We start from the raw sequence: 27297 nt of genomic DNA, 5'->3' as shown, positions 1-27297 counted from the left end.
GGTTTTTACAATCAAGCAAGATTTGCATGATTTGCCTCCACCTTCGTCCCGGCCTTCATTTCACCTCTCAACCGAATTTGACATGTATGAAACGTACACCTATACACAAAGCCGTCTCCCCGGCAACCACGCAGGCCCCCGCCTGGTTTTCCCCCCACATAGACACACACTAACACCAATTTAGCTCAGCCCCTCTTACCCCCTGTGCCCCAATACCAGTGGCCCATGTGGGGTTTTTATTAAGGTGGATGTAAGAGTTGCTGCTTGCTCTCTTCTGGGTGACGCGGATTGGAAAGGGTTCCTCACCACTTACACCAAAGTTGTTTGTGTCCATTCCGAAACTGCAAATCCACACCAGAGAGGAGCCATGAAGTGGACCTGGGTGTTTGTGGGAGTTTTGCTGTCCTTTGGGGGGTTCTCGCTGGGTAAAGACAGCTTGGATTTCCCCGAGTACGACGGCAAGGACAGAGTCCACGACCTCCATGTCAAGAACTATAAGTCTGTGATGAAGAAGTATGATGTCATGGTGGTGTACTACCATGACCATCCCGGATCCAGCCGCGTCGCCCAGAAACAGTTTGAGATCGAGGAGTTGTCCCTCGAGGTAAGCTTTATATTTGAGTATTACTGACATAAATATAATGCACTAAAGAGATGTGGAACTTAAGAGAGGAATTTGGGCGACGTTATGTCGGAACAGTGATATTACAAGGTGGGGGAATAGCTTCTCTGAAATGCTGACAGATGACGTCTTGAACTTGTGTCACAAGCCGGCGGCGTGTGATCAATGTGGCCCACCTGAAGCAAGAAAGCTGAGCTGTGAGGACTTGCGCATGTCCAGTTTCAAGTGTGCGTGCACTGATGCGGCTCCATCCCCCCCTTTTTGTGCCACACCTCAGGCCGTCTGTCAGCGGTGCACTCAAATGTTCCACCACATCCCCAATAGATAAGCATGAAATCATCACTCCGCTTCGAGTCTCACATATCAAATAGTACCAAAGACGATTTGTATTTCACTGAACTCAAATGTCACAGTACTTTTGATCCTTGACAACATTGCGGGGACAGTCGTGATGTAACAGTTACAAAATACTGCACATATGTAGTGGGAACGCTTCAAGGGCATTATGCACTTTACGCATAGCTTACGCATAGTCATCATCCATCAGTAACTGCGTTTGCAACCATATTCACTTTTCATTTTGACTAAAAAAAAAAAAAAAAAAGTCTCTGTATGGGGCGTCAGAGCTCGGGGCTACAAGCCAGCGCCGGAGGTTCTGGCTCCAGTTGTGCCGCCTCAGCTCTGTGCTGTGATTGACACTTGAAGCGCTGCACTTGTCAGCGGATCTCGGAGACCTGAACATCACTGCCAACTTGCCAAAATAGTCCCTGAAGCTGGTGTGCCTTTATGGCTATATTTATCCCGAGTTGGTTTTTGTGCTAGGTCGAGTACCCCGAAGGTTTGTGTTTCTCAGCATTAATGTATTTATATTCACATTCAATGGATTGAATGTTATTATTAGTAACAGATACGAGGGGTTTAAAATGTCAACGTTTCACAATTAGTCTCGCAAAAGTCGTCATTCATTGAGTTTGTCTTTTGAATGAGGCTTGTGATGGAAATCTGACACGAGAGCGTTACCACTTTGTATATTTGTTCTTAAAAGGAACAAATAGTATAAATAAATGGAGACTTTTTCAAAGTCAATCCAGCAAAAGGAGTTGTTCAAACGTTCAAGCAAACTGGGACAGCCCCTCGATCCACTTCCTCGGCGCGCCCGTGAACGCAACGCTTCCATTGGCGAAAGTGACGGTCAGTCATGAGGTTCAAGTTTCGTACAGATTTAGAAAGCGCATAAGCAGTGGGCAGATAAAGAAGGCTTTTATGGTCATGAAACAACTCGTGGCGACGACTCTCAACGAGACGCAGCCAAACAGCGTAGAAACCGATTGGCACATTAGTTATGTGGCTACATTCAGCACTTAAACTGCACTAACAAAATGAGGGTTACATTTTGAGTTTGCTTGTTTTACAGCTTGCAGCCCAGGTCCTAGAAGAGTTTGATGATGAGGACATTGGAGTTGGACTCATCGATGCAAAGATTGACAAGGCTTTAGCAAAAAAACTGGGTAAACGTGATCGCATCTGTTCGATATATCATTGCTGCACGGGAACTTCTTGCTTACTACTTGACAAAATAAAGTACAGCGGCTGGGTGAGGCCACGTTCTTAACCTTCTGTTTTGGTTCTGACGTCCCAGGCCTCGAGGAGTCCGACAGCATCTTCATCTTCACAGACGATGAGGTCATCGAGTACGATGGAGAGTTTGCGGCAGACACTCTTGTGGAGTTCATCTTTGATGTTCGTGAGGATATAATCACCCGGTTACTAGTTAATAGGCCGTCTCTCACACTGGTTGCCTCTTTTCTCTCTCCTCCATGACCTCCCATTTCCTTCACAGCTCCTTGAAGATCCCGTGGAAATTATTGACAACAGTAGGGAACTGAAAGGCTTTCAGAACATCGAAGAGGACATCAAATTGGTGGGCTACTTTAAGAGTCACAAGTCAGAACGTAAGACTCTGTACTGTGATGGCATGAGAATATATACTGTGCTTTTGCTTTTTTTTTTCTCTCTCGCTCAACTAATAATCAAGCCAAGATGAGATCAGACGCAACTTGTGACAGCTAGTTTCATTTGAGTGACTGCTTTGCAATGAGGATGGAAAATGATGTTGAAAAGCAATAAACGCTTATTTGTATTTCATATATTTGCTGATGCCCTTCAATACTTTTGATGGTTGCATGTCAAATTTCAGATTTTGAGGCTTTTGTCGATGCTGCTGAAGAGTTCCATCCACACATCAAGTTCTATGCAACATTCAATGCCAAGGTGGGTCATTACAAGCCAAACAATGACCTATATCACATCAATAACACTTCAGGCTCTATTTTTGGGACGAGCGCAAATCTTTGGTGTAACTCTGTGAGGAGGCGGGTTAGACCCGGTCTTGGTAATTTCATTACATCAGCTCCTTTGAATGCGCGCTGGTGTGGGCGTCATCACAGCCTGACTTCTATTCTGTCCAATCAAAGCTGCTCCTCTCATTCCCTTTAAAAGTGGTGCAATAGTCCTGCATGGAGATGCAAAGCAAAGCAAATGTATTTATGTAGCGCATTTCATACACAAGGTAACTCAATGTGCTTTACATGATTAAAAGCATTCAAAAACCAAGGGAAAAAACAGCTTATAAACATTTAAAACAAAGAGGTAAAAAATTAAAATACAATTAGAACAGCATACAGTGCAAGAAATATCATTAAAAGTGGAAATGCTCTAAAAAGCATGTGAAAAAAAGAAGAGTTTTTAACCCGGACTTAAAAACATTCACACTTTGGGTTGACATCACTTCTGTTGGCAACTTCTTCCATTTGTGTGCAGCATAATAGCTAAATGCTGCTTCACCATGTTTGCTTTGGACTCTGTGCTCCACTATTTGACCTGAGTTTGTCGATCTCAGAGCCCTACTGGGTTTATATCCCATTAGCATTTCATTAATGTATTCAGGACCTAAACTGTTTAGTGATTTATAGACCAGTAGCAGAACTTTAAAATCTATTCTAAAGCTGACTGCGAGCCAGTGTAAAGTCTGTAGAATCAGGGTAATATGCTCTGACGTCTTTGTTTTGGTCAGAACCCGAGCTGCAGCATTCTGAATGAGCAGCAGCTGTTTAATGCTCTTTTTGGGGAGCCCAGTCAGAAGACCATTACAATAGTCAAGTCTACTTGAGATAAAAGCATGGATGAGCTTCTCCTGGTCTGCTTGACACATGCAAGCCTTCACTCTGGATATGTTCTTCAGATGGGAGAAGGCAGTTTTAGTAATTGATTTGACTGTTGAAAGTGAGGTCGGAATCCATCATAACACCAAGGTTTCAGACTTGGTTTTTGGTTTTTAAAGAGCGTGACTCCAGGTATTTACTAACAGCAATCCTCTTTTCTTTATTGCCAAAAACAATCATCTCAGTTTCATTGTGGTTTAATTGAAGAAAATGTTGGCTCATCCAGTTATTTATCTGTTTTAGACAGTAACACAACACCTCAATTGAACTGTAGTCATCTGGAGACACTGCTATAAGGATCTATATGCGGAAGAGGATGCGGCGATCCGTGCGTGAATGGAGCATTGAAATTTAGCGGGCAGCCTTAACAACACAGAATGAGCTGGTGAAAACCGCTGGACACTTAAATATGTCTGCGGACCTCATAACCCCGCCAACGATGGTTGGTTTTCACACACAGCCGACCCCCATAGTTGCATGTCGGCCAGTACGTGAGATGATTTAAAAACTACAATCAATGAATCAAGTTCTACGATAACCAAAAGGGTTGGATGCCCGCTGATAAAACAAGTCAGACATCCACCACACGTCTGAGGAATTTGAGTGTCTGTCTGCTTGTGCCCCGATCGAAGTCGCCAAAATCCCAGGAGCGTGGTTGTATTGTGGGCTTCATACTGAAAGTGCCCTGAGATTGAGACAGGGACGTTTGTTGCGAATTGGTGCGCTCTAAATAGAACACACAATACAATAAATACAACTGACTTGAATGACTTCACTCATTAGCAATGTGTCCATTCAATCTGATCGTTGTAGAGACGTTCCGATTGGATATGCTCTACTGTTTGTATTATAGCATGTAATTGTGTGCGTGTATCTAATTATTTGAACTATTGGCAACAGCTCGCCAAGGCTTTGGACCTCAAGCTTAATGAGGTGGACTTCTATGAACCCTTCATGGATGATCCGGTTGTGATCCCAGGAAAACCTTATACTGAGGATGAGCTGGTGAAATACATTGAAGAAAATGACAGGTGAGTCCAGTTTCTACGAGAAATGGATTCTTCCAGTACAAAAAAAAAAAAAAAAAGCACAACATATGATTTCTTTGCGCTTTTGAAGGCCAACTCTAAGGAAGCTGCAGCCCCACAACATGTATGAAATCTGGGTAAGAACTCTTGTATGTCTTACAACACAATACAAATTGTTGAAAATGTTCGCTCTTCAATCAATGTTTAGTAATGGACTCGAAAGTTTGTTTCATGCGGAATATACTGTATTTGTTTTCTGTCCAAAGGATGACCATATTGACGGCGAACACATCATCGCTTTTGCCGAGGAGTCTGATCCAGGTGAGAGAACATCAAACTTTCATTGAATTTATTGAAACAAAACTGAACAAATCAAGTCAAAAGACAGGTAGGATAATGCTGCATTCTCTTCATTTTTTGTGGTTCTTTACTCTTCAGATGGTTTTGAGTTCTTGGAGATCCTGAAGCAAGTTGCCGAGGACAACACGGAACACCCTCACCTCAGTATTGTCTGGATTGACCCCGATGACTTCCCCCTGGTAGGATTAGTTCTGTTCGATTAAACTGAATATGAATTGACAAGTTCTTGACATAATTCATGAATGCAAAAAAAATCCATTCAACCATTGGTACTGAACTGGTTCCCGTAGCTAAATTTTGTGCAGGCGGTAGACGATCAATTGCCACTCAACGAGCTGTTCACTATCAACCTGTGACTGACTCGTTCTCCTTTCAATCCGAGTCAACTGGGATAGACTCCAGCCCCTGCTGCGATCCTGAATAACAAAAGTGGTTGCAAAAATGAACGGATGAACATTCCCTTCTTCCGTTCCCCGCAGCTTGTGCCTCACTGGGAGAAGATTTTCGGAATCGACCTGTCCTCCCCACAGATCGGTGTTGTGGAAGCCGATGATGTAAGTTGATCTTTGATTAAGTGTGTGTTTTGCGTCTGCCGACATTTAGAAGCTACGAGAGGTGGGGTGGGGCCGGGTGGGTGATTCCTATTGATATGTTGCTCCGCACCAGGCTGACAGCGTGTGGATGGACATGGACGATGAGGACAACATGCCGTCTGTGGACGAACTGGAGGACTGGATTGAGGATGTTCTGTCAGGAGAAATTGATCCTGATAATGATGATGACGACGATGACGACGACGACGACGACGACGATGATGACGACGATGACGACGATGACAATGATGACGACGACGATGATGATGACGATGACGACGAAGATGATGATGACGACGACGACGATGATGACGATGATGACGACGATAATTAATAAATTAGGACATAATGTATCTAAATCTGACCAATGCAGTTTAAAGTGCTAATAGGAACAGCAAATACATCTGAATCATTCATTTTCATCTCATCCCTTCATCATCTTAACCAAATTCCGTTATTACTCCCCAATCAATTATTTCATTCATGTAACTCTGACAAAAACAAAAAACAAAAAAAAACAAACAAACAAAAAAATCCAATCTTTGGCATGTACTGCTAGTGCTTTTATGTGGTTAAGGTTGGTGTTCTACTAAATACTGGAGGGTTGCAGTATTGTACTGGATCATATTTAATATATGCTCACTCTTTTTCTTGTTTTCCTCGGTGCAAAAAAAACCAAAACGTCAAGTCAAATCCAAAGGTGCTAGCAGCTTTTTACAGATGGGTGTTTATGTATCACCAGCATACGCTGCCAAATCCTTGTAACACTGTACATCAAATGATGTTTTCTACGACAACGAAGTATAACAACAGCCATAATTTATTTTTGTAATGAGAGAAATTACTGTGAAGTCTTAAATAAATGACAGATTTGGACAGAAACACCAACGACTGCGTGTTTGTACACTTTGTTGAACAATTGATTGACACATGACCCACAAAGGCAATTGCCTATTACTGGGTTGAGAGAACAAACAAACATGCAACTGTGAGGCAGACGTGCTGCTGTAATAATAATAATAATAATAATAATAATAGACAAGCCTGCCGGCCGAAGATAGCTGGGATAGGCTCCAGCACGCCCGCGACCCCAGTGAGGGTAAGCGGTAAAGAAAATGGTATCATAAACTGAGCAATATTCTTGGTTTGGTCAATTATTTGTAAATAATTGACCATCTTCATTTCATAACTGACTGACTGAAATGATGTCAAACCATCTGCCAATATATAAAGATTTCGTCTTCTATCTAAATATCTTGATTGTTGAAAATATAATATCTGCGTGGGGAGAAATTGTCTTTGTATATCATCGACCACGACAAAAGACAATTACCTAATTTTACTGGTAATGTTGGAATATTATAATTACATCTCGGCAGAAGTTCTAGACCGTCTACTGATTTGAAAACAATGAAGTTCCATACAGAGTTTTCGATAGAACTTGATCCATTTCATTTGAAATGACGCGTTTGGAGAGGAAAGATTTAATGCATTAAGGCCACCAGAGGATAGAGGTACAGTATTTATCAAAACATTCTTCTTTATGTAGCTTATTTTGTTTTCATGAATGCATTTTCAGTACTTATCCTCACGAGGGGCGCGGGGGAGCCCTTCCTAGTTCTTTAGAGCAATAAAGAGCTGAATATATTAATCTGGAGAGGCAAACAATAATAATAATAAGAAGAAGAATTTGGCCAGAAGTAACCGTTTTAAATTTGACGTCATTATGTCCATAGAGTTAACAATGAGATAGATTGCGCGGCTAAACAACGTGCGTTCGTGGCGGCCATGTTGGAGAGGTCGACGTTCCCATGCAAGGCATTGCATAGACACTGAAATTAAGTCGTAACATGCTCAATTTTCAACCGATTTCCATGACGGTTGCTGTTGTGTGAACGCCAAAGCATATTATATCAATACACAAAATGTTTTTTTTTTTTTTTTTTAAAAAGCAACATATTTACTTTCCATATGAGAGTGACTCCCAGTTCCCTTGTCGTAATTGTACGGCGTTTTCCGCAAGCGTATGTAGCACAATGTGCCGGCTTCGTGGGTCCTTTGGTTTTCTTGACGTCCACGCACACCGAATACGATGCCGACTTTGACCTCCCTCGCTTAACTTCGCTTTGCCGTCGGCGTGGAGCTCGAAATGGGCGCCTCCGTATCTTCCAAACCATTATCTGTGTTTGTTCCGCCCTTTAAAGATTTGCGTCCACCTTGTACGCATGCGCCCACACTTTCCACCCTTTCCTGGCTTAAACAATGTGATCGTTGATATTTTGTTGGCAGACGTTTAGATTCGCGTGATTTTTATTTTATTTGTATTTTTAAAAAAAACAAAAAAAAAAACGTTCCTCCACTTTGATTCGCGTGCAAAGCTTGGCAAAATGTCGGCGGACGCCGTGAACATCCAAACACAGGTGGAGTCTGTGCTAAGTGCGCTGGTCAAAGTGGCCACGGCGGAGTTGGCCAAATTGTTCGAGAGCAGATACCGGGCCTCGGCCGCAAGCGTGCAAGCGGGCCACGACGGCGACGGGAGCGAGTCTCCGGCTAGATTGCCGTGTGGCGAGAGAACCCGCAGCATCGGCGTGCAAGTGGACGAAGATATCCAGCCGGCGCTCAAGCTGCACAGTAGGTTGCTTCCTGAAGTCATGCAACTTGCATTTTTCTTTTTTTCTTTGATCAATGTTAGCCTGCAGCCTACCGTGGGACCCATTGACTGCTAGAGTCGCATGCATGCACAACTGCAATGAATATTGATTTTTTTTTTTTTTTTTTGCGCACTCATGCAAATGGAATGTGACCAACAGCCGCACCCCCCCACCCCCTTCCCCCTCCTCTCCTTGTTGCTTCCAGATGGCGACTGTTCGAGGAGATGCGAAAAGCAGCAGGAGGCGCAGGGCTGTTGCAGTGTTCCTCTTGCCGGAGATCATCCACAAGTCAAGGTGAGGTCGTGGCTTGTGAAAAGCTAGAGCTCTTGGAAATCGGAATCTGAGCACACACACACACTTGGCGTTTTCCATGTCCACTACTACTATCAGGAGGCCATCATGTTTTTTGCTTTGTTTCCTGAAGCAGGCGGTGGCAGAGCTGAGCACCCTTGAAACAGATTGTGGGCCACAGACTGACGCTACATTGGATGGTAAGGAAAACACATGGCCTGATACCTCACTTTTTCCACACGGAGTACAAGTACAAGCTTCCTCCACACAAGCAGTCTTCAAATCTTGAAGATTCCGTGGGTTTCTTTTATGGACCTTGAGCTTCGGTTCTTTCCATAGCTTTTCAGTTGGATTCAAGTCACGTGATTGGCTGGGCCATTCTAAAAGCTTTATTTTATTTTTTCTTTGAAACGAATTGAGTTCCATTTTCATCATCCTCATAGATGGCATCAGATTTTTGTCAAGAGTGCCTCGGTACATTGACCCATTCATCCTTCCTTCGATAATGTGAAGTTTACCAGTACCATTTGCCGAAAAGCAGCCCCACACCATGTTCCCACCTCCGAACTTCACTGTTGGTATGGCGTTTTTAGGGTGATGTGCAGTGCCCTTTCTCCTCCAAACGTGGTGTGCATTATGGCATCCAAACACATCAATTTTGCTTTCATCTGACCAGATTATATCCTCCCAGTATTTAACTGGCTTGTCCAAATGTTATTGAGCAAACTTTACACGAGCTTTGACATGTTTTTCTTTCAGCAATGGTGCGCGGTGAGCGTGCATACAGGCGTTCCCTATTCCCTATTAGTGGAATACGCCAAAATACGCTTGCTGAATTCTGCTTCACAATGATAATGTGACCGCCACATTGAAGGATTCAAACGCGACGTTGTGATGACCACTTGGCTGCCATAAGATTCCGTGATATGGCCAAGGACCAATCAGAGCAAAGCTGTTTTACATACTTGAATTAAGAATAACAGCGATCATATCAGAGCGGAGCTTATTTACACATCAAATATTAATGAGAAATCCCATCATCTCAACTGCCAGGGGTAAAAGAAGAACTAGAATACCTTGAAAAAGGGCATCCTGGGCTTTTTCCAACCCAAATTATCTTGCAAATCCGATGAAAGGACTTAATCGCATGGGCCCTTTAAGTAAATGACTGAAGAATATAACGTATCATTAAAACCACTTTTTTTCCATTTGCAGATCAAAGATGTGGGCTTCGACCAAGTCCACCAGCTAAGCAGAAACCTCCTGCAGTTCAACCCGATCCGCACGATGAGGTCTTGTTGATTTGTCAGCCGGACAGCTCCAAGAAGCCTGTTAAACAAGAGCCTCATCAAGCCTGCGCGAGCACGGCCAAGGGTAGAGCCTACAGCCCGTCCGTTTGCGACGGAGCCGTGACTCCGGCACCGGTTGGCCTTTGGGAACACGTGCCCGCGCCAAAGGAGACGAAAAACCCCCTCCAGATGAAGCTGAAACTCTCCTCGCTGGACCAAAAGCTGAGGAGGAGTGCATGTGCGGTGCAACTAGTCAACGTGCTCACTGCAGCAGAGATGGAGGAGAAGATTCAGGAGAGCGGTCAAAAGAGGTGGCCCGTGCCGAAAGATTTGCGTCGCCACCAAGGCATACACACGGGCCACCGTCTCTGCTGCTTCACACCGTGCGAAAACGGCATTTGGCGACTACAAAACGTCGTTGGCCACTCCCGCGACGGCTACACCTGCGGCGCCTGTGGCGAAACATTCAAACGCCGCAAGATTCTCCGCCGGCACGAGCGCTTCCACACCGGTGAAAAGCCATACTCGTGTTCCAAGTGTTCCAAGACATTTGCGCTCAGGAAGAGCCTCCGCCGCCACATGAGATTCCACACGGGGGAGAGGCCGCACCAATGCGCACACTGTGGCAAAAGCTTCCGCCTGCGAGAAAATCTAAAAGCGCACCTGAGATTTCACACTGGGGAGAAGCCTTACCAATGCACCTTGTGTGGGAAGATGTTCAGGATCCAGGGGAACCTGGACAGACACAAACTCACCCCGTGTGGAATCTTCGTGCCGTCATTCCGGACCATCGCTGGCGTGTAGCCGGCGCTCCTACAGCCCCTTCGCACGCCACTAAACCTACTCGTCAAAGCTGGCGTTTTCCCGTGACGTTGGTTCAGGAAGACGACTTGGTTTGCAAAAAGGGTGCGGAAGTTAAGATGAGGATTTTGGGAAAATATTGCCAATGGAAACTTTTCATGGGAACTAACTGGGATTTGAGGGTCATTGAATGGAGATGTATGACCGTCAAGCATGAATATAAACACTTTATTCTGCCACAACCAGACATTCATGCAAAGTAAATGCCCACATACGGGAGGGAGCATTACAGTACCTTAAGTGCCCACTTCGTGCTTGTGGTGGTATACCACTGTACTTGCATGAAATGTGGTTATTTTAGACCTTGATGATGCTCAAATACAATAGAAATGCCCTATTAATTCACTGCCGTTGACAGCTATTGAATTCAAATATCCATGTTAACATGGAGGCCTGGGAGTCAATGAATGAAGAGGCAATAGTCACTTCTGTAAAATTTCTGGTCTCGTCGCATTTATTCCAACAAATTCCTGATAATTCCCTTTGGAAGTTTCCAACCTTGTAATTGAAATTTTGCATTCCCGATGGCAACTACGTGGAAGGGAATAATAAAAAGCCAGGGCTATGTCAAGTTTAACACAATGTCCGGCATAGGTGAGTTCTGTTGCATCTGTGATATGACCATTTTACAGAAACTGTGTTAAAAGGGCTTTTCAGAGTTGCTTGTACCGTTCGCTACCTCAGACTGCAAACAGTATGAAGGTTCCATTAAAATGTTGCAAGGTTTTTTTTTCGGGGGGGGGGGGAGGTATTTTAATTATTGTATTTTAAAATAAAAGAAACACTGAAGTTCTGTTATTTCATACGGAGATTATCTGCTTTTTGCGACGAGATGGAGCCCTCTCAGGTTCTACTACACTTGCTAGCAGGAGAGGATTTCGAGGTCGTAGGTGTATACAGCATCCCTGTTGATCCCTTGTTTCTATATTGGCTGAATAAGAAAAAAAAATGGTGGACCTTCATCCTCGGCAGCTACCAAACATAAGGTGCACCTTAACCATCTGTTGATCCAATAGAAACACAGTGAGCAATGCTGTTGCTGTTGCACTACGTCATGCTAAGGGATGTCTAATATTCTAGTTAACATGTCCTAGTGTGATGCAGTGACAGACACGACGGGCATGTTTAGATATTGCCACATTTTCAGCTCTTGTATTGGGAAGCAGAGCACATGTTCCTTGCATTTGATGTTTATATTTTATCTTTTTTGGCCCTCGTTTAGTTTTGTGATAACATTAGTGTGTGCCATGCCTTTATGATGCGCTACAGCCTGTTTGACCAAAAGTCGTGTCTATATACTTAAAAGGCTATTTGTCTTATTTTAAAGCCCTTTTTTTTTTTTTTTCCATAGTTATGATTACTGATTATGTGTGATGGTCTTTCTATCCTTGAGTTTAAGAATAAAAGAACTACTGACTTTGTACATGTGTTTAATCATTTGTATAGCAGTGGTTTTTGGAAGACACACAAGCAAAAAAAAAAAAAAAAGAAAATTTGATTAAAAGTATCCAGCCTTTTTGTATTTTATTTTTATTTTGTGATTAAGTCATATCTTATTGGACAATATTGAGGAAAGAAACAATCTATTGTGCCATTCTAAACAACCTCAATCTGGACCACATCATTTTATGTGGCCCGTGAAAGCAAATCATGTGCATCAACCGCCATGATTCCAGCTGAAATCTGTACCAAAATTGCAAATTCTCATATGTAGTAAATAATGTTGAGATACTTTTGCCACCAAACCCCTTTTTACAGTAACATTATCATAGTTAAACGGTTACCCTTGACTTCCGATTCCAAAACTAGCTATCCATCAATTTGTTGTGACGTAACAATATGAGGCGATTAAACATTTATGGTTTCAGAGTCGCCCATTGAGTAATATAAAGTTAAAATAAATTACAGTAGATGTTAAATTTCAGTGAGATACTACAATCCATAATACACTAGTATACTATTAAAATAAATGGTAGATGCAAATTACAGTGACAGTGCTGTAATCCCAAAAAACCAAAAAAACAACAGTACTATAATGTTCAACTCAAATTACTGTAAATGCACTGTAAAATAACTAAATTACTGGCGTCTGCTGCCAGCAAATTTATTATTTTTATTTTTTAAACAGGGTAGCCTACAGAAGGTTCAAAAGTATGGATTTTACACTGCCCAATGCATTGCTCCAATTCGTTGTGTATCGCATCCCAATTACCTATCCTTGAGAAGTGGCCGTCTTATCTTACTTCAAGGTCGGCCAGGCGCGCCATTCCAGGAAGTGATTATCTGCCTCAGAGATTTGGGTTTCGTCGCTACAATGGAATTCCTGTTGGTTACATCCAACAAGCATTCACACCATTCACACAATTTTGAGTCGTCAACTAACCGAAGTACCTATCATGCATCGGGGAAAACCCCACGCAAGCACAGAGAGAACATGCAAACTCTCGACACACAGGGAGGGGGGGATATTGGGTACGTTCCGAATTAGACAGGGGGAAGCCAGGCCGTCGCTGCAAAGCAACTCGTCAGTGTGCAGATGATATGAACAAAGGACACGGTCGTAAATGACTTTCACTTGCATCTTTTATTCATTCTACCAGTATGTACAGAAGTATGACAAAAACAATGCACTTCTAACTAAAGATGCAAAATACATTGTTGCTCTGCTTCCAGTTTAGTAAAGCAGGAGTTTCCGAACCCAGACTTCATTCACAATGGAGACGATTTTAAAAAGCTGAGAGAACAAAGGGCTCGTCCCCTTCAGGTAGAATACCACCCGTTTCTCTGCAGATGCTCGTAAAATAGTAGAAAATCAGTCACCATTGTCTGCTGCGTAACTATTTTATAAACCACTCAACTTCCTGCTATTCTTTCAAGCGGCAGTAGTTGCCTCATCAAGGTTAGATCCTCCTGCTTATCTCACTCGCCATGTTTTTCCTTGGAAATAAACTACACTACAGTCGTTGCTTGTCTGTACAGCTGCACCCAAGACTGTAGGCATGTGCAACCTTGAACAATCGAACCTCCCATTTGAAGCTCTTTCACACAGTACAGTTTGTTTTCTACTTAGTAAGAATTTCTGAGAGCTGCATTGTAACGTTTATTCCCGAGGTACATAACAAATATGTATACGCCAACAACAATACAGGAGTCCGGCATTCTTTATTTTCAGGTATCTTTTACAACAGATGAACACTTTCTGACTACTTTTGCTTTTGAATGCAGCATAAAAATAACTGTTTTTAAAGCTCCTTTTCCACAAGCAGCTTTTCAATGTGGTTGGCGACACTGCTGACATTTTGTTCCATCCCATTCCCATGTTGCTGTATAATGTCAGAAGAATGACACACTACTGGCGGCAGTTGTCACATCTATCAAACAACTGCACTAAGTTCCATTTGAATGAAATAGCCTCTTTCAAAAGATAGTTTCTATATGCATTCCCTTAGTGCAAGTAGTCCTTTATATTATAAAAATGTTTAGTTCGCAATGATCGGCAAGGAATGTCTAACTGTACTAACAGCACACTGAAATGTCATTCAAACCAAGTGAGGGATTTTCAGTCAACTAGTGAACAACAAAAATCTATAAAGTCTCTTGTTTTATGTACAAAACACAGACCATCTATAAATAACACATCACAGTCATCTGTTTGCTAAACTCCATCCATTTTCCAGCTTACGCCATGCTCAACACATATATCCCAGCTGACTTTAGGCAAGAGGCGGACTACACCCTGGGCTGGTCGCCAGTCAAAGTCACAGGGCGCATATACAAAGACAGACAACCATTCACACTCACACTGTGACCATGACGCAACCAAACGCACACTGCCTAGATTGAAGTCAGGCAAGTCAACTAAACTAACACTAATAAACTCTGATTACAGAAAACCAAATGCTAATTTTCAGAGCACAAGAAATAAATGTTTTTTTTTTTTTTGTTTTTTTTTCCCCAAGGACATCATTAAAGTCCACACAAAAAAATTTGCGTTGAACAACACTGGATGCATCAAAGAACTCCTGGTGCCTCACTACAGGATATATATTCCTATTCAGGAGCTTATAGCGCACCCAAAAAATGCCAGCCTTCTTGAATGATCCTAAACAGTAACAATGTCCATGTTGCAGTGCGACGATAGTCGATAATGTCGTTTATTTTACCGTTCCCATGGTCTGACTCCTGATGGAGCACCACGCCTTGAAAATATCACTGGTTGGGAGAAGAGAAGAGAAAAAAAAAAAAAAAAAAAAAAAAAAAAAAAAAAAGAAGAAGTTGTGCTGTATAATATGCTCACATCTATGCTAAGGTTTGGTTTCTATTTTGCAGGTGAATCAAAAACTCACCTGCAGTGAGAGGCCACACACTCGTTGCTGCAGTATTCTTTGTCCCAGTCTTCGCTCTCCACCGCTGGGTTTGTGCAGCCGGACCTCACGCACATGCACGGCACAGTGGTGTCCTCGCACGACTCGTTCACCTCCATCTCACCCTGAAAAATAAGTTGTTAATGTAGTGGCTATAATGGCTAATGTGTATAATGTTTGTCAGCTAGAAAGCGCCATCAGTCAGGGGTGCTGTTCTCAAACGGTTTTGCTGGGATTGTGTGTAGCTAAAACTGATCATCTTTGATTAGTTATCAGTAATTCACATTTGCCGAACAAGAAACCATGACATTTTTGTGCTAATTCAATTGTCTGAAATTTCATTCAAAAGCCAGTTGGCAACTTATTCATAATGTGCATTATCACCACCTACAGTGCTGTGAAAAGTATTGGCTCCTTTTTGCATAGTTTCTACACTTTAAGAACATCCGAGAAATGTAAACATCAGTAAAAGATAGCTAAATATTAAAGTGGTGGTAAAACAATGGGGAAAAAAAATGAGGCAAAAACACAGAAAATGCTCTAAACAAATGGTTCCAAAGGTAGACAACCTACAGAAGCACAATATATTCCTTGGCAGATAGGATAATAACACACCTGGAGGATGTGGTTGCTTTGTCAATATGTGTAATTTATTGATTATTCTCATGGTTGGTTGTGAAATATACATAAAAAATACATTTTCAACAATAAAAACATTGTTAATGAGCCTCTATGATTATTTTCATGATAGCCATTATGTGTAATGCTCTTTTTGACATAGAATTTACTTTTCCTATTTGGTCCATTTCTGGTTCTATGGTTATTGCTATACTTTTCATTCTTGGTAACCTTCCAAGCAAGCCAAGGGAAAAAAGGAAATCACACTTGTGGAGCTCAGGCTTTTTTGACTGTTGAGGCATATCATTTACCAAGAAGCTTGGGTTGAAGTCCAAATTGTGTGACATTTGGGGCATTTGACTTTGTAATTGACATATCATGTCAAGCAAAGCAACAGGCACAAAAACAAAATAAATATTTACCTCTTCAGAAGGCAGCACCTCTGAGATGACCTCTTCATCATGCTGACCTGCTGACTCGGCAGAATTCACCACCTGCACTGCTGGCGGAAGTGAGGACGCAAACACTGTTGACGCCACTGTAGCCGCGGCGGGGATGATGATGGGCCGAGTGTCTTTTCTCTGCAAAGAGGAGGGAACTATTTTTATCTGAAGCGGAGGCGGAGGGGCAGCAGTGACGGACACGGGGAGTCCCGCCGCACTTCCTCCCTCACGAGGCTTGGCCTGTAGCAACCGCGGCGGCGCTGGCGCCATCTGTTGGAGCGGTGGCGGCGGGGGTGCATTCTGCATCTGTTGCAGGGGAGGCGGCAGGCGCGGGCCGCCGGACACCACGAGGGTGGGTTGCAAAGTATGGATGCCGCCAGGCAGCAGAGTGACAAACTGGCCCCCTGCCTGAAGCATGTGTTTTGGGATTAGGATCTTGGTGACGGTCTGGGTGGATGGGACCGCGGCTGCTGGGGCCGGTGCTGGTTTGTTTGCGCCCGTGCGGGAACGCGTTGCCCTCTCCGGGATATCCAGAATGATGTTTGAGGCACAAATGTTTGTGATGGTGTTTTCTTCGAGGTTATTTGCTGGACGGACGACCTGATGACTAGCAGGTTCACTGACATCAGGTTGAGATGGTGACGGTGCGGTCTCCACCTCATTACAGGTGGGCTGAGGTGTGAGAGGAGATGGAAAAACATAATAATAATGCACTGCACAGATAACACTTTTCTAGACACTCAAAGACTCTTTACAATTGCACACAATCATTCACTCCACAGTCGCACCTGGTGGTTGCAAGCTACTTGTGTAGCTACAGTCTGACAGATGCGTGGCTGCCATTCTGCGCCTACGGCCCCTCCGACCACCACCAAACATCCAACTACATTAATTTGTAGACTATGTGGTTTAAGTGTCTTGCCCAGGGACACAACGACAACATGCGCTCGGGCGGGGATACGAACCCGCTAGCCACCGGTTGCAGGGTGCGCTATTAGCCTCTGCGCCACGCCACCCATAGATTAATTTAATTAAGAAAATCAAGGGGTTGAACACCTGCTGAATCAACAACCTTACCTGTGACAGTTGATTCGCTCGATAAGCTGCCAGAGCTTTTAAATACTCCCGATTGGCAGTATCAGTCTTTTTTTTATACACCTAAAAGAAACACAGTGAGTTAAGTACATCCATACAGTTGACCCCTACAAGTGTAATGTTCGTCTTGCATGACATTAGTTAGTTTTTTAAAAATGTTCGTTTATTGTTATATCACCACAGAATATGACTGATGATTACAAACAGGTGAATTGTGATAATGAACCAGATAAGGAGCTTATTGCAAGGTAGGAGGGGGGACATCAAGCGAAATAAGGCTGAGTCTACAATAATAAAAACAGAAAAGCAAGCACAAGCAGTTAGCTCCTTCTTGTTCATTATCATCTCCTACACTCTTTATTTAAGTTAAATTTCAGTGTACTATTTATTATTTTTAAGTTATACTATCAACAGCGGTATAATTGTCAAGAATGTGAAAATGGTACCGTAATTTATCGTGTGTAAGCCACATCTTTTCCCCCCAAAAATTGTCAAAAGTCAATAGTGCGCATTATACATAGGTATAGGGGAAAATGGAAAACAACTTTTCACATTTTATAAACGTATGCCGCCATCTAGAGGTTATGAAAAAGCTGTACATTTTCATTCCAATATACCACCGCCACCTAGAGGTTATGAAAAAGATGTAGCCTACACTTTCATTCCAATCCATTTGCACACTGATTGAGGAGTATCTGTAACATTTGCACAACCATTGTCCCAGATTATCGCACTACTCGTCACTTTAAACCGCATACACTCCTTGAAGTCTCAGTGCCCTTTGCACAATGGTCATTGCACCGGACTATTGCGATATTAGCCATTCGAACTGCTCTAAGTGCTAGAGGACTCTGCATCTTTTTGCACAATTGTTGTTTGTTGTTGTTTTTTGTCAATGTCTTTATGTCTCCAAAGTGTTCTGTAAATTGACTGTCTGTTGTACTAGAGCGGCTCCAACTACCGGAGACAAATTCCTTGTGTGTTTTGGACATACTTGGCAAATAAAGATGATTCTGATTCTGATATGACAGGGGGGTACGTATGACTGCATATATGTACAGTTGCGCTCATAAGTTTACATACACTGGCAGAATTAGTTTTTTCTGTTTGTTTGCTTTTTAATACGACTGGTGACTGAACAACAACCATCATTAATTTATTTATGGTTATGTTTTGTTTAATGATAATGCTTTTCTGAAATGCTTGACCGTTTAATTTGGAATCCCATTAAAATAAAATATGTGTTGGACCTTCATGTTTTTATAGAATTTTACCCATATTATAAATTCTGCCTGGGAAATCAAACATAATGACAACTGTGTGTTTTCTCATTTATTAAATAAAAGTACGGCTGTGAATTTCAAAATAAGAGCAAGTATTACGTGTTCCAATAAAGTGCTTAACTTCAGAATAATTATTTGAAAAAAACAAAAAACAAACAAAATACAGATAATACTTCATGTTGTGATCATCTGGGTGGGAGCAAAATCATGCATTGTAAAAATGACATTGGTAGAAGGGTTTTCCAGAATTTTTAGGTCAACTATGGGGGTGTGTAGTATACATGGGTGCGCATTATACACGAGAAATTACAATACTTAAAATTTGGCTAGATAATTAGCCCTTTTAAAATCATGGGGATCACCGGTGACACCGCGGAACATGTGTATTTCAAATTACCGCAACTCCTCGCTACTTCGTACAATTTTAATCATTCAATAGATAAACATTACCAGGCGTTTTAATAAATATATCTATTATTATTTCTTAGCAAGGAGTTAAGGTAGTTTGAAATACACATGCGCCGCAGTGTCACCGGTGATCCCTATGGTTTTAAAGGGTTAAAGGGGAAGCTTGCAAATTAAAAAAAAAAAAAACACTTTTTGTCATATTTGTTACAACAGCCATTATGACTTGATAGTAGTACATAATGATTTGTGAAAAATTAGCTGTCTCTGGCACCGTCTTAACGTTTTATATTAATGTCCTATAAGTCTTTTTCAAACAAATATTTACTGTAATTATGACTTTACCACTACGTTAGCGTAGGTTAGTAATGTACTATGCCGCATTCGGACTTCCGTACAAATTCGGGTTACATCAGCACCCTCCTGTATAAAACAAATCGCAGGCGCAGTCGCATCCTGGAACGAATCGTGCTCTACTTTAGTGTTACCAATGTAAGTAAGGAAGAAATTAAAATGAGCAAGTTAAATTAACTATCCTCAAAAACAGACGAATAAAATATGCAAGGCTGTGCACACCTGTTTCTGTTCTTCGGCCAGACTGTCCCACATGGAAGCCACAATTTTTGACACCTCTCCAAAAGAAGCGTTTGGATTTTGGCCCTTGATGGCAGCCTGGGTGTCTTTAAAGAAAAGAGCATATGCAGAAACTGGCTTTTGCGGCTCATTGGGGTCTTTCTTGGGCCGGCCTGTTTTGGAGACTGTAGCTGATGTGGTCCTTTTGGCTGTCGCCAGGGAGATGGAGGACTGGACAGCTGGATGGGAGAGGACCAAGGATGAGGATAGAGACATGGGGGAGTCTACCAGCACACTCCTCTGTGAGAAAGACAGATCAGAGAGCGTGATTTAGCTGCAGTACCAGTGGGAAAACATGTTACATCATGGTGGTAGTGAATACTCTTTCACTCAAACTCAACACAATTGATGATGTTCCGTTCTGTTCCGCCGCCCTGTGCTTCATGGAGAAATGGCTTTGTGAACGCATCCCCGATGGCGCTGCAATGCTTCCGGGCTTCCAACTACACCGGGCAGACAGAGTCATGAAGTTATCGGGGAAAACAAAAGGCGGCGGGATATGCTTCTATATCAACGAAAAATGGTGTACCGACATCACTGAGCTCAACACACACTGCAGCCGGACTTGGAGTCGCTGTTTTTGAAATGCAAGTCATTCGCACTCACAGGTGTCTACATTCCTCCTCAAGCTAACAAAAATGTCGCACTGCTAACGCTCGCTGAACAACTAAATGAACTAAAAAAAAAAAGCACCCAGATTCACCCCTCATTATTCTTGGAGACTTTAACAAAGCTAAACTCAACCACAAACTCCCTAAATACAAGCAGCACATTGTCTTACCAGGGAAAACAACATTCTAGACTACTGCTATACTACGCTAAATGACACATACCGTGCTGTCCCCCGTGCAGCCCTGGGCTCGACTGATTACTGCTAAATTCACTTAATACCAACATACAGGCACAAACTTAAATGTGTGAAGCCTGTGATGAAAACAGTAAAGAAGTAGACCTACGAAGCAAAGTTAAAAATTCAAGACTGTATAGACTGCACAGATTGGAGTATCTCTGAAACTTCAACTGGCAGCCTGGATGAATATACGGACTGTGTCACATCCTATATCAGTTTCTGTGAAGATGTGTGTGCATCAACAAAGACATTTCGCACATTCAATAACAACAAGCCGTGGTTCACTGCCAACCTTCAGCAACTTTGCCAGGCTAAAGAGGACGCCTATCGAATTGTGGATAGAGCCATGTATAATTGCGCTAGAAACCAGCTGACTAAAGAAAGTTACATCACAAAGAGAAATTATGCAGAAAAGCTGGGAAAAACTGTTTACCGCCAACAACTAAATCAGTCTGGCGTGGATTACAATCGCTAACCAACTACAAGCGACCATCCCCCCAAGCAGAGAACAATAAAGGACTCGAAGACTTGAACAGCTTCTACTGCAGATTTGAAAAGGACACTTTCACACCCCACACCCACCCAGTCGCACCACCTACCACCATCACACCTCTGACTCCCCCACCTGCGTTGACCATCCTTGAACAGGATGTGAGCCACATCTTCAAACAACATCAAGATCAACAAAGTGGCGAACCCAGACCTTGTGTCCCCGTCCTGCCTCAAAGTCTGCAAGGACCAGCTAGCTCCAGTCTTCACACAGATCTTCAATAGATCTCTGGAACTGTGTGAAGTACCATCCTGTTTCAAACGCTCCACAATCATCCCAGTCCCCAAGAAACCTGCAATCTCGGGTCTGAATGACTATAGGCCTGTCGCCCTGACATCTGTGGTTATGAAGTCCTTTGAACACCTCATGCTGGACCACCTCAACAGCCTCACAGGTCCACTGTTGGACCCCTGCAGTTTGCATAACGAGCAAACAGGTCTGTGGATGACGGATGGGACTGCACTTCATCCTAGAACACCTCGACGGCACGGGGACCTACGCGAGGATCCTGTTCGTGGACTTCAGCTCTGCGTTCAACACCATCATCCCTGAACTCCTCTCCTCCAAGCTTCTCCAGCTCATCGTCCCGCCTGCCATCTCCCAGTGGATTTACAGCTTCCTGACGGGCAGGACACAGCAACACCAGCACTGGGGCGCCCCAAGGATGTGTCCTCTCTCTGCTGCTCTTCTCTCTCTACCCAAATGACTGCACCTCAACGCACCCGGCTGTCAAACTCCTGAAGTTTGCAGACACCGCAGTAATCGGCCTCATCAAAGATGGTGACGAGTCTCCACACCGACAAGAAGTGGGGCGGCTGGAGCTGTGGTGCGGCCAACACAACCTGGAGCTGAACACGCTCAAGACTGTAGGGATGATCGTGGACTTCAGGGGGCATCATTCGCCACAGCTGCCCCTCACACTGTCCAACTGCCCTGTGTCAACTGTTGAGACCTTAGAGTTCCTGGGAATTACAGTCTCTCAGGACCTGAAGTGGGAAACAAATATCAACTCCATCCTCAAAAAGGCCCAGCAGAGGATGTACTTCCTGCGGCTTCTGAGGAAGCACGGCCTGACACAGGAGCTGTTGAGGCAGTTCTACACAGCAGTCATCAAATCGGTTCTGTGTTCATCCATCACAGTCTTGTTTAGCGCTGCTAAAAAGGACAAACTCCAACTGCAACGGACAATCAAAACTGCTAAAAAAAAAATTGTCGGTAGCCCCCTACCCACTCTTGATGACTTGCACACTGCTTGAACTAAAAGAAGAGCATGCAAAATCCTCTTGGATCCTCCACATCCTGGTCACCACCTCTTCCAGCTCCTTCCCTCAGGTAGGCGCTATCGAACAATACAAACTAATACTAGCAGACATTCCAACAGCTTCTTCCCTCTTGCCATGAACTTCTTTAACAGTTAACTTACAATTCCATTGCAACATGCTGCCAATTTTGCCTTGAGATTGTTGTCACATCTCTGTCAGGCCAATTATACATTATTCGCGCTCTTACTGTACTAGTCTTGCCACTCTGCAATCTCTATTTGTGTTGGTGACCAATGCTGGCCACTCATGTGCTTGAGAAGTTTCTGCTCCATTTGCACAATGGTCAATGTACCAGATTATCGCTCTAGTAGTCATTTCAAACTGCTCTAAATTGCAAGAGGACTGCATCATTTGCACAACTGACACAAAAAAAAAATAAATAAAGAAAGAAATAAAATAAAAAATAAAAATTAGCATTACCTCATTACTGGTAACCTTTCATTGGTCACTGACTCTCCGTACTGTGTTTTTATGTCTCAAAAGCATTTTCTGTCAAATGGCTGTCTGTTGTCGTACTAAAGCGGCTCCTACTACCGGAGACAAATTCCTTGTGTGTTTTTCACATACTTGGCAAATAAAGATGATTCTGACTTCTGATTCTAATGTCTGACTTCTGATCAAGAGCTATTTTGTTGTTGAAGGCAACTTTTTAATCAGTTGTTGATGTGTCTTCTCCTCTTTCCTCTCAATGTAATTGAAAATGAAGCCCCGCGTTCAATGAGCTTTCGAGGTTTAAATAAAGCTTTGAAATGGTGGTAATATTTAGGCATAAAAGGCTTCTCACCTTGAAGTCATCCATGTCCTCATCTTGTAAGGAGCCAGCTGGAGACGGTGTCGCGGACAGTGGCGGTTCTGAGGTGCCGGTGGGAGGTCCTACACATTCTTCTCCTAGACCCAGCGCCAACTCTGTCTGGTTAATGGTAGAGAGCTGACCGCTTCCTAAAAGACCATGAGTGATGTCGGCGAGTTGAACATCAATGGTCATTGGGGACGTGCTGCTGAAATGGGAGCCGCTGCTGTTGCCCAACTCCTGCGGAAAGATTATACGATAAGTAGGAAAAAAGCACAGTTAGGTAAAGCTACGGCTAAAAAGGCCAAAGCAGTTTTGAAGCAGTCATGTAACTAACATTATGTTTGTAATCTTATTAGAGAAATTATGATTCTGACAGAGTGGCAATGTCTCCCATCATCAAACAAATTTAAATATGAGTCCAAGACAACACAAGTCAACACAAAATGCAGTTTTAAAATGAAAGCTTTTATTAAGGGAGAAACATAATCCAAATCTACATGGTCCTGTGGGAAAATGTGATTGCCCCCTAAACCTAATAACTGGTTGGGTCATCCTTAGCTTGCAATCAAGCATTTGCGATAACTTGCAATGAGTCTCTTACAGCGCTGTGGAGGAATTTTGGACCACTCGAGAATTGGAGAATTGCTGTAATTCTGCCACATTGGAGGGTTTTAGAACATAAACCGCCTTTTCAAGGTCATGCCACGGGATCCAAGTAGGATTTGGGGCAGGACTTTGACTGGGCCACTCCAAAGTCTTCATTTTGTTTTTCTTCAGCCATTCAAAGGTGGACTTGCTGATGTGTTTTGGATCATTGTCCTGCTGCAGGACCCAAGTTCGCTTCAGGTTGAGGTCACGAACAGATGGCCAGACATTCTTCTTCTTGGTAGACAGGAGAATTCATAGTTCCATTTCTCACAGCAAGTCTTCCAGGTCCTGAAGCAGCCGCAGACCATCACACTACCGCCACCATATTTTACCGTTGGTATGATGTTCTTTTTTTCTGAAATGCGGTGTTACTTTTACGCCAGATGTAATGGGACGCAGACGTTCCAAAATGTTCAACTTTTGTCTTGTCAGACCACAGACTATTTTCCCAAAGGTCTTAGAGATCATCAAGATGTCTTCTGGCAAAATTGAGACGAGGCTAAATGTTCATTTTGCTCAGCGGTGGTTTTTGTCTTGGAACCCTGCCATGCAGCCCATTTTTGCTGAGTCTCTTTCTTATGGTAGAGCCATGAACACTGAGGCTTGTTGTTCTTTGGACGTTGTTGTGCGGTCTTTTGTGACGACCTGGATGAGTCATCTCTGCGTCCTTGGGGTAATTTTGGACCACTGTTCTATATTTTGGTGGCACGGTGGCCGACTGGTTAGAGCGTCAGCCTCACAGTTCTGAGGACCCGGGTTCAATGCCTGGCCCCGCCTGTGTGGAGTTTGCATGTTCTCCCCGTGCCTGCGTGGGTTTTCTCCGGGCACTCCGGTTTCCTCCCACATCCCAAAAACATGCATGAATTGGAGACTCTAAATTGCCCGTAGGCATGACTGTGAGTGCGAATGGGTGTTTGTTCCTATGTGCCCTGCGATTGGCTGGCAACCAGTTCAGGGTGTACCCCGCCTCCTGCCCGATGACAGCTGGGATAGGCTCCAGCACGCCCGCGACCCTAGTGAGGAGAAGCGGCTCGGAAAATGGATGGATGGATGTTCTATATTTTCACCATGCGGATAAAGGCTCTCACATAACCTTTTCCACACTGATAAATCTCAGTTACTTACTTTCTCATTTGTTCCTAAATTTCTTTAGTTCTCAGCATGTCTAGCTTTTCAGGACCTTTTGGTCTACTTTGTCAGGCAGGTCCTATTTAAGTGATTTCTTGATTGAGAACAGGTGTTGCAGTATCAGGCCTGGGTGGGGCAATCACTTTTTCCACACACGGCCATATAGGTTTGGATTTTCTTTCACCCTTAATAATAAAACACATTTAAGAACTGCATTTTGTGTTTACTTGTGTTGTCTTTGACTAATATTTAAATTTGTTTGGTGATGGGAAACATTTAAGTGTGACAAACATGCAAAAAAAACCAAAACAATGAAATCAGGAAGCGGGCAATCACTTTTTCACACCACTGTACTTGCGGCGTGAATGTGGTGGTATTAAACGGAGGCTTCAGTTGGGTAATTCACCACTGAAGGCAATGGTAGCAATTGTTCAGCCAGCTGCTGCCTAATAGACATCCGGTATTGTGAATAGCCAGGCCTTGATGTGAGGAAATAGGGACTGAAGCATTTTAATGAGGTGAAGTGCGTACCAATGATGAGGAGCTGAGCAGGGCTCCTCCGTTCGCCTGAGCCATGGTCCCCATGTTGAGATGTTCCAAGCCTTGGGAGCCGGTGTTTACAAACGGAGATGCAAAAGATGGATCATTAGCTCCCACCACCAGGTTGCTAACCAGGCTACGAGAATCCGAAGGTCCCACAGTGCCGTCTGACAACTCGAAGTGGGACACTGCTTCAGAAATACTGAGGGATGTGTCTGGGTCAAGTGAGATTGGGGGAATCTCAAAAACTTCATCTCCAAGGCTGGGGGTGTGGAAAGTCTGCTGTTATGTAGAAACAAAAAAGTTGTTCAGCAGTCAGAAATTGTTCACATTATGGAAAGCCATTTGGGTATTTCATTGATACCAAGTTTAAGGTCCAGGCCTTGACTATTAAGACAAGCATTTATTTGATATCACTGACATCCATCTCAAGGTCCATATATTGTATGCACTTTGCCCTAGTACACTAGTAGGACCACTTCGGCATAGCCACAAGTAAATGTTACTAGCACTACTATTGAAGCGCTAGATGTTAGCCATAATGTCACTAGTTGCCAACCAATGAGCAGGGTTACTAGTTCACTAGTAACATATAGTTGTCGTAATGGTGAGGACAAATAAAGGGTGTACCAGTACATGGACCTTAAACTGGGTATTAAAGATATCGAATAAATGCTCATAGGACTTTCCATGCACACATAAGATATCTTATATCGTTCAAATGCAAATGCGGAGTGAATGAAGGTAACTTTATTCGCTTACCTCGGCGGACAAAAAGTGATGAGCACCGCCACCTATAGTTAGATAACTATCGCTACCCTCTGAAAACTGAAACACAAGGTTGGCATCAAATGACAAAATTGACATAATGACATTTAGTCAAGGTATGGCTTCATCAGACTTGTATTAGCAAACAAATGCGTTTGGATTACCTTATGTCCCTCAGGGTATCCAGCATATGCTTGGCTGTCCAAAAACTCAGGATCAACATTTTGACCACAGCCGTCAGAAAGTCCAGAATAAAAATTAAGGTCCATTTTGAAGCAAAAATACTCTTAATAATCTTTACGTTAAAAAAATACCGGATCCAATTCATTCATGGATGACCCAAACAATAACGAAAATGCTAGTAAATAAATAGATAGCTAGCTAGCTAGTTAGCTAGCTAGCTAACTTAACCTTGCGCTATTATATGAAGACTTGGTAACGGTGGTGATGTTAGGTTGACATCAGCCAGCCATAACGATCACTCGATGATACACAGATATTTTGTTGAACTCAAAATAACGTCTCGTGAGCGTAAAAGCTGCGGTGAGACGGGAAAACCATTGAATCAGGAGCCGGACAACGTTAACGGGCTGCTACTTCAGGGACCGTCGGAAAACAGTGACACAAGGAAGTCCTCGCTTGGAATTTATACAGCACGTGCGCCAGTTACGAATTGTAATTATATATTTTGAAGTCTCACATACGCCCCATTAAGAGTGTAATATGAAACAAGTAATTATGTTTTGTTTTAGACTATACAGTATTGTATATTCAGTAGGGCCGATTTGTTTCCTGAACGTTCAAAGGCACAGGAATCTCACTTTTTTTTTTTTACTTCACGTCAAAACAACGAAATGTGTACCAATCAATTGACACGTTAATTATAATTACATTTCATAACAAAAAGGTGTGTGTGTGTGTGTTTTGCTTCTAATTACAAC

At 43.0% G+C, this 27297-nt stretch overlaps 3 protein-coding genes across 8 annotated transcripts; 2 read left to right on the top strand and 1 right to left on the bottom strand.

Moving 5' to 3' along the window:
- Positions 1 to 213: 213 nt before the first annotated feature.
- On the top strand, positions 214 to 6712 carry casq1a (calsequestrin 1a). The gene is made up of 11 exons (XM_061796884.1): positions 214 to 604; positions 2037 to 2130; positions 2262 to 2362; positions 2463 to 2574; positions 2820 to 2893; positions 4744 to 4874; positions 4963 to 5008; positions 5138 to 5192; positions 5310 to 5410; positions 5711 to 5785; positions 5898 to 6712. Exons 1-11 carry the CDS (start codon positions 368 to 370, stop codon positions 6156 to 6158), a joined length of 1287 nt encoding a protein of 428 aa, XP_061652868.1. The 5' UTR covers positions 214 to 367; the 3' UTR covers positions 6159 to 6712.
- On the bottom strand, positions 1006 to 26962 carry tox4a (TOX high mobility group box family member 4 a). Of its 5 annotated transcripts, none has more exons than XM_061796878.1 (10): positions 26521 to 26962; positions 26351 to 26416; positions 25580 to 25870; positions 23264 to 23509; positions 20099 to 20200; positions 19701 to 19997; positions 17419 to 17499; positions 16321 to 17013; positions 15263 to 15405; positions 1006 to 3134 (listed from the first exon to the last, which is right to left on the bottom strand). In XM_061796878.1, the coding sequence occupies exons 1-10, from the start codon at positions 26623 to 26625 to the stop codon at positions 3029 to 3031; spliced, it is 2130 nt and encodes a 709-aa protein (XP_061652862.1). In that variant the 5' UTR covers positions 26626 to 26962; the 3' UTR covers positions 1006 to 3028. The 5 variants fall into 5 exon arrangements, with proteins under 5 accessions (XP_061652862.1, XP_061652864.1, XP_061652866.1 ...); XM_061796880.1 differs by having other exon boundaries at positions 25580 to 25867; XM_061796881.1 differs by lacking the exon at positions 1006 to 3134 and adding an exon at positions 13482 to 15128.
- On the top strand, positions 7961 to 12333 carry si:rp71-1g18.1 (uncharacterized protein LOC559922 homolog). 2 transcript variants are annotated; one of them, XM_061796886.1, is made up of 4 exons: positions 7961 to 8455; positions 8681 to 8769; positions 8903 to 8966; positions 9982 to 12333. In XM_061796886.1, the coding sequence occupies exons 1-4, from the start codon at positions 8212 to 8214 to the stop codon at positions 10857 to 10859; spliced, it is 1275 nt and encodes a 424-aa protein (XP_061652870.1). In that variant the 5' UTR covers positions 7961 to 8211; the 3' UTR covers positions 10860 to 12333. The 2 variants fall into 2 exon arrangements, with proteins under 2 accessions (XP_061652870.1, XP_061652869.1); XM_061796885.1 differs by having other exon boundaries at positions 7965 to 8455; positions 8900 to 8966.
- Positions 26963 to 27297: the final 335 nt, after the last annotated feature.

Source organism: Phyllopteryx taeniolatus, chromosome 14, assembly GCF_024500385.1.
Source record: "Phyllopteryx taeniolatus isolate TA_2022b chromosome 14, UOR_Ptae_1.2, whole genome shotgun sequence".
NCBI lineage: Eukaryota > Metazoa > Chordata > Actinopteri > Syngnathiformes > Syngnathidae > Phyllopteryx > Phyllopteryx taeniolatus.
The sequence above is the reverse complement of the archived record's forward strand: the minus strand, read 5'-3'. Positions and strand labels throughout refer to the sequence as shown.

Excerpts from the sequence above, each read along its gene's own strand:
- tox4a (XM_061796878.1), bottom strand. The coding sequence starts at position 26,625 with ATGGACCTTAATTTTTATTCTGGACTTTCTGACGGCTGTGGTCAAAAT. Across the intron at positions 23,510-25,579 it reads TGCTCAGCTCCTCATCATTG|GAGTTGGGCAACAGCAGCGG; the intron begins GTACGCACTTCA and ends ATCTTTCCGCAG. Across the intron at positions 20,201-23,263 it reads AGGACATGGATGACTTCAAG|TTGGAAGCCCGGAAGCATTG; the intron begins GTGAGAAGCCTT and ends TGCCCGGTGTAG.
- casq1a (XM_061796884.1), top strand. The coding sequence starts at position 368 with ATGAAGTGGACCTGGGTGTTTGTGGGAGTTTTGCTGTCCTTTGGGGGG. Across the intron at positions 5,193-5,309 it reads TGCCGAGGAGTCTGATCCAG|ATGGTTTTGAGTTCTTGGAG; the intron begins GTGAGAGAACAT and ends TTTACTCTTCAG. Across the intron at positions 5,411-5,710 it reads ACCCCGATGACTTCCCCCTG|CTTGTGCCTCACTGGGAGAA; the intron begins GTAGGATTAGTT and ends CGTTCCCCGCAG.
- si:rp71-1g18.1 (XM_061796885.1), top strand. The coding sequence starts at position 8,212 with ATGTCGGCGGACGCCGTGAACATCCAAACACAGGTGGAGTCTGTGCTA. Across the intron at positions 8,456-8,680 it reads GCCGGCGCTCAAGCTGCACA|ATGGCGACTGTTCGAGGAGA; the intron begins GTAGGTTGCTTC and ends TGTTGCTTCCAG. Across the intron at positions 8,770-8,899 it reads GAGATCATCCACAAGTCAAG|CAGGCGGTGGCAGAGCTGAG; the intron begins GTGAGGTCGTGG and ends TGTTTCCTGAAG.